The sequence below is a fragment of the Scyliorhinus torazame genome, chromosome 15 (genome assembly GCF_047496885.1).
Source record: "Scyliorhinus torazame isolate Kashiwa2021f chromosome 15, sScyTor2.1, whole genome shotgun sequence".
Taxonomy (NCBI): Eukaryota; Metazoa; Chordata; class Chondrichthyes; order Carcharhiniformes; family Scyliorhinidae; genus Scyliorhinus; species Scyliorhinus torazame.
In genome coordinates, this window is record NC_092721.1 from 5,294,584 (window position 1) to 5,307,164 (window position 12,581).

The 12,581-nt window shown below is 47.2% G+C and overlaps 1 protein-coding gene across 4 annotated transcripts in view; it reads right to left on the reverse strand.

Moving 5' to 3' along the window:
* Positions 1-12,581, reverse strand: part of arhgef7b (Rho guanine nucleotide exchange factor (GEF) 7b) — a 169,743-nt gene that overhangs the window by 92,238 nt on the left and 64,924 nt on the right. For 3 of the 4 annotated variants that reach the window (XM_072475992.1, XM_072475991.1, XM_072475990.1), the window contains exon 5: positions 10,091-10,179. In XM_072475992.1, coding sequence (XP_072332093.1) covers positions 10,091-10,179 — 89 coding nt within the window. Of the gene's footprint in view, positions 1-10,090; positions 10,186-12,581 lie in introns of those variants that run through there. The other variant, XM_072475993.1, reaches the window with a different exon arrangement.

The following is a 12,581-nucleotide window of genomic DNA, read 5'->3' on the forward strand; positions in this document are numbered from 1 at the left end:
CTGACCATCTCCATCTCGGCCCCGTTGATGCTGACAGGGGTGTGTACAGTACTTTGCTTCCTGAAGTCAATGACCAGCTCTTTAGTTTTGCTGGCATTGAGGGAGAGATTGTTGTCGCTGCACCACTCCACTAGGTTCTCTATCTCCCTCCTGTATTCTGACTCGTCGTTATTCGAGATCCGGCCCACTATGGTCGTATCGTCAGCAAACTTGTAGATGGAGTTGGAACCAAATTTTGCCATGCAGTCGTGTATAGTAGGGGGCTAAGTACGCAGCCTTGCGGGGCGCCGGTGTTGAGGACTATTGTGGAGGAGGTGTTGTTGTTTATTCTTACTGATTGTGGTCTATGGGTCAGGAAGTCAAGGATCCAGTTGCAGAGTGAGGAGCCAAGTCCTAGGTTTTGGAGCTTTGATATGAGCTTGGCTGGGATTATGGTGTTGAAGGCGGAGCTGTAGTCAATGAATAGGACTTTGAGGCCTTGTCAGGGCTTAGAGACATCCAACCAGCTCTGAACTCAATCAACCTGTGGCCTCCTGTCTCAGAAATCCACACTGCCAAGTTAAAGAGCAACGGGGAATTCCTCCCACGGAAACTTGATAAAAACTTAATTTCAGTCCCAGCCCAGTCATGCGAAAACTAAAATAATAATAATCTTTATTAGTGTCACAAGTGGGCTTACATAACACTGCAATGAAGTTACTGTGAAAATCCCCTAGTCGCCACACTCCGGCACCTGTTCGGGTACACTGAGGGAGAATTCAGAATGTCCAATTCACCCAACAAGCACGTCTTTCGGGACTTGTGGGAGGAAACCGGAGCACCCGGAGGCAGGATTCAGGGAGCAAGTGAGAGCATGCTGTCCATGGTGTCCAATGCTTCCACAATTTTGTCGGATGTGAATCTGCAGCTGAGAAAGCAGAGAGCAAACTGAATCAACCACATAGGCATCCTTTACACGGCGGTGTGACTGAGGCAATATGTTCTCAAGGTATGGGGGCTGTTGCTTGATGCAGGGACATTGGAAACCACAGTGCTCAGACCCCCGATAAGGCAAGCTCAATGCACCAGCTGGTCTTTTCCTGTCCATCTGATTCCATTGTTCATGTGTACATACGCGGCAATTATAAAAAGCTACTGAGGAGCCACTTGGGGGTAAACTGAACAGACTAACTCAATCAGACCATGAAAACCATCACTATAGAAACCAGCAGATGTTAATGCGAGGAGCACATTGATCGCTCAGGCGCATGGAGCCTTATACTTAAAAGAGAGAAGTGAACATTCTCAATCAGCTGCCATGACATAAAGACAGACGTCACTGAAGAATGTTTCAGATCAAAGCAATACTTTTTCACTGTCACAAAACCTCCCTGCTCATCAACTTTGCTGTTCCGATTGAGCTGGAGGAGAAGTACGGGCTCCCCCCGGGGAACACCTTCAGGTACTTACAGGTAAGGGCGTTTGCCAGACGGCAGGTGGCGGAATTCCCACGGCTACTGCCACACACAGTACAGGACAGGGTGTTCTCGGGGGGGGGGAAGATCTCGGAAACTTACCAGGCGATGCAGGAGGAGGAGGAGGCCTCGGTGGTGGAGGTGAAAGGAAAGTGGGAGGAGGAGTTGGGAGAGGAGATTGAGGAAGGGATGTGGGCAGATGCCCTAGGGAGGGTGAACTCTTCCTCGTCGTGCGCGAGGCTCAGCCTCATACAGTTTAAGGTGCTGCACAGGGCACACATGACCGGGACAAGGATAAGCCGGTTCTTTGGGTGCAAGGACAGGTGTGTTAGGTGCTCAGGGAGCCCAGCAAATCACACCCATATGTTCTGGGCATGCCCAGCGCTGGAGGAATTTTGGAAGGGTGTAGCGAGGACGGTGTCGAGGGTGGTAGGATCCAGGGTCAAACCGGGCTGGGGGCTCGCAATATTTGGGGTGGCAGAGGAGCCGGGAGTGCAGGAGGCGAAAGAGGCCGGAATTCTGGCCTTTGCGTCCCTGGTAGCCCGGCAGAGGATTCTTCTTCAGTGGAAGGATGCGAGGCCCCCAAGCGTGGAATCCTGGATCAGCGATATGGCGGGGTTCATTAAATTGGAGAGGGTGAAATCCGCCTTGAGAGGGTCGGTACAAGGGTTCTTTAGGCGGTGGCAACCGTTCTTAGACTTTCTGGCAGAACGATAGACATTGGTCAATGGCAGCAGCAGCTCGGGGGAAGGGGGGGTTGGTTTACTTTATTATTGTTTTTGTTATTTACACTGGAGGGTCTGAGGGGGTGTATACACCTGTTGTGCTAAGTCGGGGTGTTAATGTTAATTTATTATCTATGTACAGGGGGGAGGGGGTATGGAGGGTTGCTTTTCTAGATTGCGTTTTGTACTTAACCCTGTTGGGTTCTTTTTTCATTTTGTTATTGATATTTTATGAAAACCTTAATAAAAATTATTGTTTTTTTTAAAAACTTTGCTGTTCCGATGTACGGTATCGATTGTCAACAGCAGACATTCAGTGTTGAACTGGAGGCAGGATCCTGTGTAAAATCTACTCCCCTTTCACACAGTGTGGTAATGAAAATGTTAATGGTTTCTAACATGAAAATGGATGCAGTGTGAACAGTATTCAGGGCAGTTACAGTTCTTACCACAGTTACAAACATTATTTCATTTACCCAAGTAAACCTGGTCATTTTAGTTCCCAAATGGAGTCTCAGTAACAAAAGCAGAACACATTTCATTGAAACTAATAAGCTCTTTGGGATATTAGCATTCTCCCAATTCTGTCATCCAGCTTGTCTCTCACTGAATCACTCTTTCAACTGCCTGGGCCCAAACTCTGGAATGACTTCCTCATGCATCTCCACCATGACTCCTCCCTCCTCAAGATGCTCCTTAAAATCTACCTCTATGATCATTTTGGTCAATATTGCCTGAGATGCTTCAGTGTCAAATCGTGTTTCCTAACACTCTTGGAAAGCACCTTGGGATGTTTTACTATCTTGAAAGGAATTCAGGACACTCATGTTCCTGTGAGGAAGAAGAATAAATACGGCAAATTTCGGGAACCTTGGATGACGAGAGATATTGTAGGCCTCGTCAAAAAGAAAAAGGAGGCATTTGCCAGGGCTAGAAGGCTGGGAACAGACGAAGCCTGCGTGGAATATAAGGGAAGTAGGAAGGAACTGAAGCAAGGAGTCAGGAGGGCTAGAAGGGGTCACGAAAAGTCATTGGCAAATAGGGTTAAGGAAAATCCCAAGGCTTTTTACAAGTACGTAAAAAGCAAGAGGGTAGCCAGGGAAATGGTTGGCCCACTGAAGGATAGGCAAAGGAATCTATGTGTGGAGCCAGAGGAAATGGGCGAGGTACTAAATGAATACTTTGCATCAGTATTCACCAAAGAGAAGGAATTGGTGGATGTTGAGTCTGGAGAAGGGTGTGTAGATAGCCTGGGTCACATTGAGATCCAAAAAGACGAGGTGTTGGGCGTATTGAAAAATATTAAGGTAGATAAGTCCCCAGAATACTGAAGGAGGCTGGAGAGGAAATTGCTGAGGCCTTGACAGAAATCTTTGGATCCTCACTGTCTTCAGGTGATGTCCCGGAGGACTGGAGAATAGCCAATGTTGTTCCTCTGTTTAAGAAGGGTAGCAAGGATAATCCAGGGAACTACAGGCCGGTGAGCCTTACTTCAGTGGTAGGGAAATTACTGGAGAGAATTCTTCGAGACAGGATCTACTCCCATTTGGAAGCAAATGGACGTATTAGTGAGAGGCAGCATGGTTTTGTAAAGGGGAGGTCGTGTGTCACTAACTTGATAGAGTTTTTCGAAGAGGTCACAAAGATGATTGATGCAGGTAGGGCAGTAGATGTTGTCTATATGGACTTCAGTAAGGCCTTTGACAAGGTCCCTCATGGTAGACTAGTACAAAAGGTGAAGTCACACGGGATCAGGGGTGAGCTGGCAAGGTGGATACAGAACTGGCTAGGTCATAGAAGGCAGAGAGTAGCAATGGAAGGATGCTTTTCTAATTGGAGGGCTGTGACTAGTGGTGTTCTGCAGGGATCAGTGCTGGGACCTTTGCTGTTTGTAGTAGAAATAAATGATTTGGAGGAAAATGTAACTGGTCTGATTAGTAAGTTTGGAGACGACACAAAGGTTGGTGGAATTGCGGATAGCGATGAGGACTGTCAGAGGATACAGCAGGATTTAGATTGTTTGGAGACTTGGGCGGAGAGATGGCAGATGGGAGTTTAACCCGGACAAATGTGAGGTAATGCATTTTGGAAGGTCTAATGCAGGTAGGGAATATACAGTGAATGGTAGAACCCTCAAGAGTATTGAAAGTCAGTGAGATCTAGGTGTACAGGTCCACAGGTCACTGAAAGGGGCAACACAGGTGGAGAAGGTAGCCAAGAAGGCATACGGCATGCTTGCCTTCATTGGCCGGGGCATTGAGTATAAGAATTGGCAAGTCATGTTGCAGCTGTATAGAACCTTAGTTAGGCCACACTTGGAGTATAGTGTTCAATTCTGGTCGCCACACTACCAGAAGGATGTGGAGGCTTTAGAGTGGGTGCAGAAGAGATTTACCAGAATGTTGCCTGGTATGGAGGGCATTAGCTATGGGGAGCGGTTGAATAAACTCGGTTTGTTCTCACTAGAACGACTGAGGTTGAGGGGCGACCTGATAGAGGTCTACAAAATTATGAGGGGCATAGACAGAGTGGATAGTCAGAGGCTTTTCCCCAGGGTAGAGGGGTCAATTACTAGGGGGCAAAGGTTTAAGGTGAGAGGGGCAAGGTTTAGAGGAGATGTACGAGGCAAGTTTTTTACACCGAGGGTAGTGGGTGCCTGGAACTCGCTACCGGAGGAGGTGGTGGAAGCAGGGACGATAGTGACATTTAAGGGGCATCTTGACAAATACATGAATAGGATGGGAATAGAGGGACACGGACCCAGGAAGTGTTGAAGATTGTAGTTTAGTCGGGCAGCATGGTCGGCACGGGCTTGGAGGGCCGAAGGGCCTGTTCCTGTGCTGTACATTTCTTTGTTCTTTGTTTGTTCTTTGTTAATGAAGCTGCAGAAAATCAGTTTACATTGTTGATATTTATCTCACACCATTCGCAAAGGAACTTTAAAAAATACATCTGACTGAAGCCATGTCTCTCAATTTGTTTTTGATGGATATTGCTGGAGCCCTTCTTTCTGATTTCCATTTGTTCCCATTTCTTTTGTGTTATTTTTGGTCCATGGACCTCATAATGGGAATGTGGCTTTGAGCAGAGGGCTGAAGCTGAGGCAGCCTGCTCGTCAGGACAGCGTGTTCCAGGATTTAAATTTTGGAGATGAGAAAACAGACTCGCCTGCACCAAGGGAATCTTATGGACCAGCTTAAGAGGAAGTCGGTTTGATTGGCTGGCGGGCAACCTGTGGGTTGGCCAGGGACAGTGTTCTGGCTGACAACAGTTAGTGATTAGTTCCTGCGGGATGCTTCTGAGAGAGCTGGGCAGAAGTGATTAGACCTTGAATGAAGAAAGGACTCTTTCTCTGCTGAAGTACAGGACTCCTTTATTATTCTAAAACCACTAAATGCCTGGCACATCTTTACTATAGTTTACTTTATATATAGTTGAAATGAACTTGAATTTACAAAGAAATTTCGCCAGAGAAAACCCTCTCAAGCACCCCTGACAGACTTTAACTGAAAACCATCATTATGCAATGGAGATCTTTTATCTTTTATTGCTTAATCATCATTTTGTCTTCCCTCTTCACCACCCTTTCCCTCTATGTTGGCTGTGTGTGTATATATAAGTAAAGTCACCACAGTCCCAGATGATCATAGGCTGCTTTCCCCTTTGAGGGGGGGAGCTGACAGGTGGTGGTTTAACCTGAGGGTCTCCACACCTCAGGCGAGGGGTGAGGTTGAGGAGGAAGGTTGAGAGGGCGGGGCCTTCCTGAATAACCTCAGCCGGTGCGGGGATTGAACCCACGCTGCTGGCCTCGCTCTGCGTCGTGAACCAGCTGTCCAGCCCACTGAGCTAAACCGGCCCTCGCTTACAATTATATATAAAAATAGAGTGGTGTGAGTTGGAATGAGGGGGTTGGGTCAGAGGTATTAAGTAGTCAGTTACAAACTCAGTTTAATTATTTTACAATTTAAGACTAAAAGGTTATTTGTGTTTAATTTGACAAACCCAGGTGACTGCAGCTTTTTGGGCTCAGCCAAGTATTTTAAAATAACGTCTAGGGCGAGATTCTCCGACCCCCCGCCGGGTCGGAGAATCACTGGGGGCTGGCGTGAATCCCACCCCCGCCGGTTGCCAAATTCTCCACCACCGGAGATTCGGCGGGGTCGGGAATCGCGCCGGTTGCACCCCCCCGGGGTTTCTCCGGCCCGGATGGGCCGAAGTCCTGCTGCTGGAATGCCTTTCCCGCCGGCGTGGATTAAACCACCTCTCTTACCGGCGGGACAAGGCGGCGCGGGCAGGCTCCAGGGTCCTGGGGGGGGACGCGGGGCTATCTGGCCCCGGGGGGGGGGGGGGCCCCCACAGTGGCCTGGCCCGCGATCGGGGCCCACCGATCCGCGGGCGCGCCTGTGCCGTGGGGGCACTCTTTCCCTTCCGCCTTCGCCACGGTCTCCACCATGGCGGAGGCGGAAGAGACTCCCTCCACAATGCGGCGCCCGGCACTGTCATTTCTGCGCCAGCTGGCGGGGCACCAAAGGCCTTTCCCGCCAGGTGGCGGGGCGGAAATCAGTCCGGCGCGGGCCTAGCCCCTCACGGTTAGGGCTCGGCTGCTCCAGATGCGGAGGATTCCGCACCTTTGGGGCGGCGCAATGCCGGACCGATTTGCGCTGTTTTTGGCGTCGGTTGGCGGACATCGCGCCGATTACGGAGAATTTCGCCCCTAATTTCACTTGTGTTGAGACTCCGGGTCAAGGGGGCTAGAATTGACCTTGCACTGGTCCAGGGTGTCATGACATATGAACACTCCACATGAGAAGGATATGAATACACAGACATAGAAACATACATAGAAAATAGAAGCAGGAGGAGGCCATTCGGCCCTTCGAGTCTGCTCCGATTCTTTCTGATCATGGCTGATCAAGCCTTCACCCCATATCCCCTGATCCCTTTTGCCCCAAGAGCTGTATCAAATTCCTTCTCGAAATTACACAACGTTTTGGCCTCAATTACTTTCTGTGGGAGTGAATTCCACAGATTCACCACTCTCTGGGTGAAGAAATTTCTCCTCACCTCAGTCCTAAAAGGTTTACCCCTTATCCTTAAACTATGACCCCGAGTTCTGGACACCCCCACCATCGGGAACATTCTTTCTGAATCTACCTTGTCTAATCCCGTTAGAATTTTATAAGTTTCTATGAGATCCCCTCTCACTCTTCTAAACTTCAATAAATATAATCCTAACTGATTTAGTCTCTCCTCATCTGACAGTCCTGCCATCCCTGGAATCAGTCTGGTAAACCTTCGCTGCTCTCTCTCCACAGCAAGAACATCCTTCCTCAGATAAGGACACCAAAGCTGTGCACAATACTCCAGGTGTGGCCTCACCAATGCCCTGTACAATTGCAGTAAAACATCCCTATTCCTAACTCAAATCCTCTCGCTATGAAGCCAACATACCATTCACCTTCTTTCCTGCCGGCTGTACCTGCGCGCTTACTTTCAGCGACTGATGCACGAGGACACTAAGGTCTCGCTGTGTATCCGCCTCTCTCAATTTACACCCATTCAAATAATAATCTGCCTTCCTATTTTTGCTACTGAAGCGGAAAACCTCACATTTATCCACATTATACTGCATCTGCCATGCATCTGCCCACTCACTCAGCCTGTCCAAATCCCTCTGAAGCATCTCTGCATCCTCCTCACAGCTCACCCTCCCACCCAACTTCGTATCATCTGCAAATTTGGAGATAAAACATATAGTTCCCTCGTCCAAGTCATTAATATATAATGTGAACAGTTGGGGCCCTCGCACAGATCCCTGCGGTACCCCACTAGCCACTGCCTACCAATCAGAAAAAGACCCATTTATTCCAACTTTTTGCTTCCTGCCTGCTAACCAGCTTTCTATCCATCTCTTTTTGGTTTTGTTTTTTTTATAAATTTAGAGTACCCAATTTTTTTTTCCAATGAAGAGTCAATTTAGGATGGCCAATCCACCTACCAGGCACATCTTTGGGTTGTGGGGGTGAGACCCGTGCAGACACAGAGAGAATGTGCAAACTCCACACGGACAGTGACCTGGTTCCTCAGTGCCGTGAGGCAGCAGTGCTAACCATGGCGGCACTGTGCTGCCCAGCTTTCTATCCATCTCAAGACACTACCCGCAATCCCAGGCGCTTTAATTTATTAATCTGCTGTGTGAGGCCTTGTCGAAAGCCTTCTGAAAGTCTAAATAAACCACATCCACTGGCTCTCCCTGGTCAACTCTACTAGTTAGATTTTCAAAGCATTCTAGTAGATTTGTAAAGCATGATTTCCCTTTCGTAACCCCACGCTGACTCTGTCTGATTACACCACTGCTTTCCAAATGCTGTGTTACGAAATCCTTGATAATGGACTCAGTAACTTCCCTCCTACCGACATCATGCTCACTGGTCTACAGTTCCCGCTTTTCTCTCGAGCTCCCTTTTTGAATAGCGGGGTTACATTCGCTACCCTCCAATCTGTAGGAACCAATCCAGAGTCGAAAACATTTTGGAGAATGACCACCAATGGATCTACTATTTCTAGGGCCACTTCCTTAAGTACTCTGGGATGAAGATTATCCGGCCCTGGAGATTGATCTGCCTTCAATTCCATTAATTTCCCCAAAACCATTTCTTTACTAACACTAATTTCTTTCAGCTCCTCACTGAAACTTGTGTTTCCCAGAACTTCCGGTACATTATTCATGTCTTCCTTTGTGAAGACAGGAGCAAAGTACGAATTTAGTTCCTCAGCTATTTCTTTGTTCCCTGTTGTGAATTCCCCCGTTTCTGACTGTAAGGGGCCTACATTAGTTTTTAATCAATCTTTTTCCCTTCACATACTATTGTTACATTTACAGTCAGTTTTTATGTTCCCCGCTAACTTCCTTTCAATTTGTATTTTCCCCTTAATCAATCCCTTGGTCTGTCTTTGCTGAATTTTAAACTGTTCCCAACCCTCAGGTCTATTGCTTTTTCTTGCTAATTTGTATGTCTCTTTTTTGAATCTAATATTACCTCAAATTTCCCTTGTAAGCCCTGGTTTGGTCATGATTCCCTTTCTACTCTTGTGCCAAATAGGAACAAACAACTTTTGGAGTTCACCTATTCGTTCCTTGAATGCTGCCATTCTCTGTCTTCTGTCCTTCCTTTCAGTAATGTTTCCCAGTCCGTCATAGCCAGCTCATGCCTCATACCATCATAGTTATCTTTATTACCCTGGTCTCAGAATCAACTACCTCACTAACCGCCTTGATAAAAAATTCTCTCATATTATGGTCACTCATCCCCAAGGGTTCTCTCACAACTAGATTGCCGACTAACCCTTTCTCATTGCACAACGCCCAGTCCAGGATGCTCTGTTCCCTTGTTGGTTCCTCAACGTGTTGGTCCAGGAAACCATTCCGTGTACACACTCCAGAAATTCCTCCTCTATTGTGCTGTGACTAATTTGACTCACCCAATCTATATGTAGATTAAAGTCACCCCTAATCACAAATGCTCCTTTAGCACAGGCATTTCGGATTTCCTGCATAACCATTTGCTCAAGCTTTGCTTTTGAAAAAAATGCTTTCCCCTCCCCCCCCCCCCCATAAACTGTGTTCCTGAACATGTTTTTCTCAAATTCATTAGCAAAAACATTTTGCGAGCGATCTTTTGCAAATCAAACCTCACCACATGGACATCAAGTAACTTTCATCAACTATGGCATTCCAGAAAATTTTGTTTCAGACTCTGCAATCGTACGGCTAATCTTCTCCAAAGAGACAAATATACATCGAGGCAAAATACAGAGACTTCAAAATGGCCCCTCACTTTGGGGGCTACCTGAAAATGCAGAAAGCCCTTCATCAAATTCCATTCAACACAAACAAGAGGTGTCACTCACCACATTGTAGTAGCTTTTGCTTATTGGAGGAGTTTCAAATCCTTTTGGAGAACTCTTCAAAGTTGCTGACTTTGGTGAGATGGGTTTCTCTGTAGGATGATTAATGAGCATCAGCACAAAAACATTCAGTCCACAATGTAAATCGGAACCTGAAACCTGGCCTGCTCAAGGTCATCACTTAATCAGAAATAAAAACACAGCAAGCTCCCATAAAGGTTAAAAAGGGAGGACGAGAGAGAGGGTGACAAGAGGAACTCCTGCTTCCCACATTTTCCTTGCCAAGCTGGACCAATGTAGTTGACTGTGAACTGCCTGCGGAAACGGCCGAGTAATCTACACAGTTTCAAGGGGAATTAGAGATGGATAAAAAAATACTGGTGTTGCCACAATGCTCAGGAACAAATATAATTTTTTTTAAATCACAGCACCATTACATTACTCATCCAGGGGGGTTGGGGGGGGGGGGGGGGGGGGGGGGGGGGGGGGGGGGGGGAGTACAGTGGCATAGTGGTTAGCACTGCTGCCTCATGGCACCGAAGATCCGGGTTCAATCCCGGTCCCGGGTCACTGTCCGTGTGCAGTTTGCACATTCTCCCCATGTCTGTGTGGGTCTCACCCCCACAACCCAAAACTATGTGCAGGGTAGGTGGATTGGCCATGCTAAATTGCCCCTTAATTGGAAAAAAATAATTGGGTACTCTAAATTTATTAAAAAGTAAAAAGTATTATATATTACTTATCCAGCAAAACCCTGCACCAAAACCTGCAAACTCCCTCTCAGATCAACAATGTATCTCAGGATCCACAGGGTTCATCACCGAGAAGCAGAGCCCCACTGACCAAATTCTTGCTCATTCCAGGTCACCAGTAACCAGCCTTGCCCCTTTCCCCGCAATGCCTCTAAAGGCAAGCTAGTGTAGCTAGCACTCTCACTCTGACCCAAGGAAATGACACCTCTTCAGTGACACCTCTTAGACCTGAACTGAGAGACTTGGCAAAATAACTCAACATCAAATGTAAGAGTCCTTCCAGTTTATTTCCTTTGTTACCATTTCTTTTATTTTTATTATTTTGGTCCGTGGACCCATAAATAGGATGTGCCTTGAAGCAGAAGATTCAAAGTAGAAACAGCCCGCTTGCCGGAACACTGGGTGAGATTTAACCGAGATTTCAAAGTATCAACTTGGATGAGTTTGGTGGGTGTTTCCCGCCGGCTTTTTGGGTCAGATCCCATTGGTATTTACCCAGTTGGTCAATTTTCTGTGCCTTGGGGAGTTTCTCCCAGGTCAAACCCACACTTGGAAATCCTTTCAGCAGTGGGGAGCCGAACTCGCCGGCGAGGCTAGCTGCTCAGAGATCGGGGCCGCCATTTTTAAAGGATATCCCATCTCTAAGCGAGCTTGAGGGACCCCCCACTCACGGGCAATGTCACCCCCCAATCGCATGCGCATTACCCCACATGCCCCCAGGTGAGCATACCCCGCCACGGGATCTGGGAAAGATCCTCCCCTTTTCAGGCCTCCCTCTCCTCCTGTTTGGGCACTGCCCCCTTTCAGGACTCCCCCCCCCACCCCCCACTTCATACCCCCCATCGCTAATTATCCATGAGAAATTGGTGGTGAGCTGCTTTCTTGATCCACTGCAGCCGATTGGGTGTACAAACTCCCACAGTGCTGTTAGGGAGGGAGTTTCAGGATAGCGATTCAGACTTATTATTTGAAAATGTCCACTCAAATCTCTTGGCAAACTGCAACTTTAACATCAGTTTCAGTACATCCGGTTATTGGCTACAAAGCTCAAATGGACTGCAGTACGTCTGTATTGTGAGAGGTGCTATCCTTCAGCGTACAGATTAGGTGAACTGGAAAAACTTTGGCCACTGCAGTTTAATATGGGAAAGTGCGAGTTATCCACTTTGGACCTGAGAAAGTAGGCAGTGTTTATTCTATATGGAGAGGGGCTAGGAACTGTGAAGAGTGGAGAGAATTGCCAATCACTAAAAGCAAGTAGACAGGTACCAAAGACAATTTAAAAGACCAACAATCTCAGTGGAGTTGGAATACAAAGCGGTGGAAGTTATGTTAATTCGATAAAACTCTGATCAGACCGCATCTGGCGTAATTGCGCTCAATTCTGGGCCCCGTACCTCAGGAAGGAGATGGATGTCTTTGAGTCGGTACAACCCAGATTCACCAGAAGGAGACTGAGGTTAGAAAGGCTCAATTATGATGACAGGTTGCATTGATTCAGCTTGTATTCCACTGAGTATCAAAGATTTAGGGATGATCTAATTGGGCTGTTGAAAATGATTGAAGGATTTTATACGGTAGAGAGAGTTCAAAGTGCAGCAACTTGTGCTCAGAGCCTGATCTCCAAAAGTGAATCACAGATCCTTGTGATGACACACAGAAACAGGACAGAAAGAAGTTCCATTCCTAGAGTACTTCCCAGGATCTCAGGAGGTCCCAAGCGCTTTTTGAAGAGCTTTTTT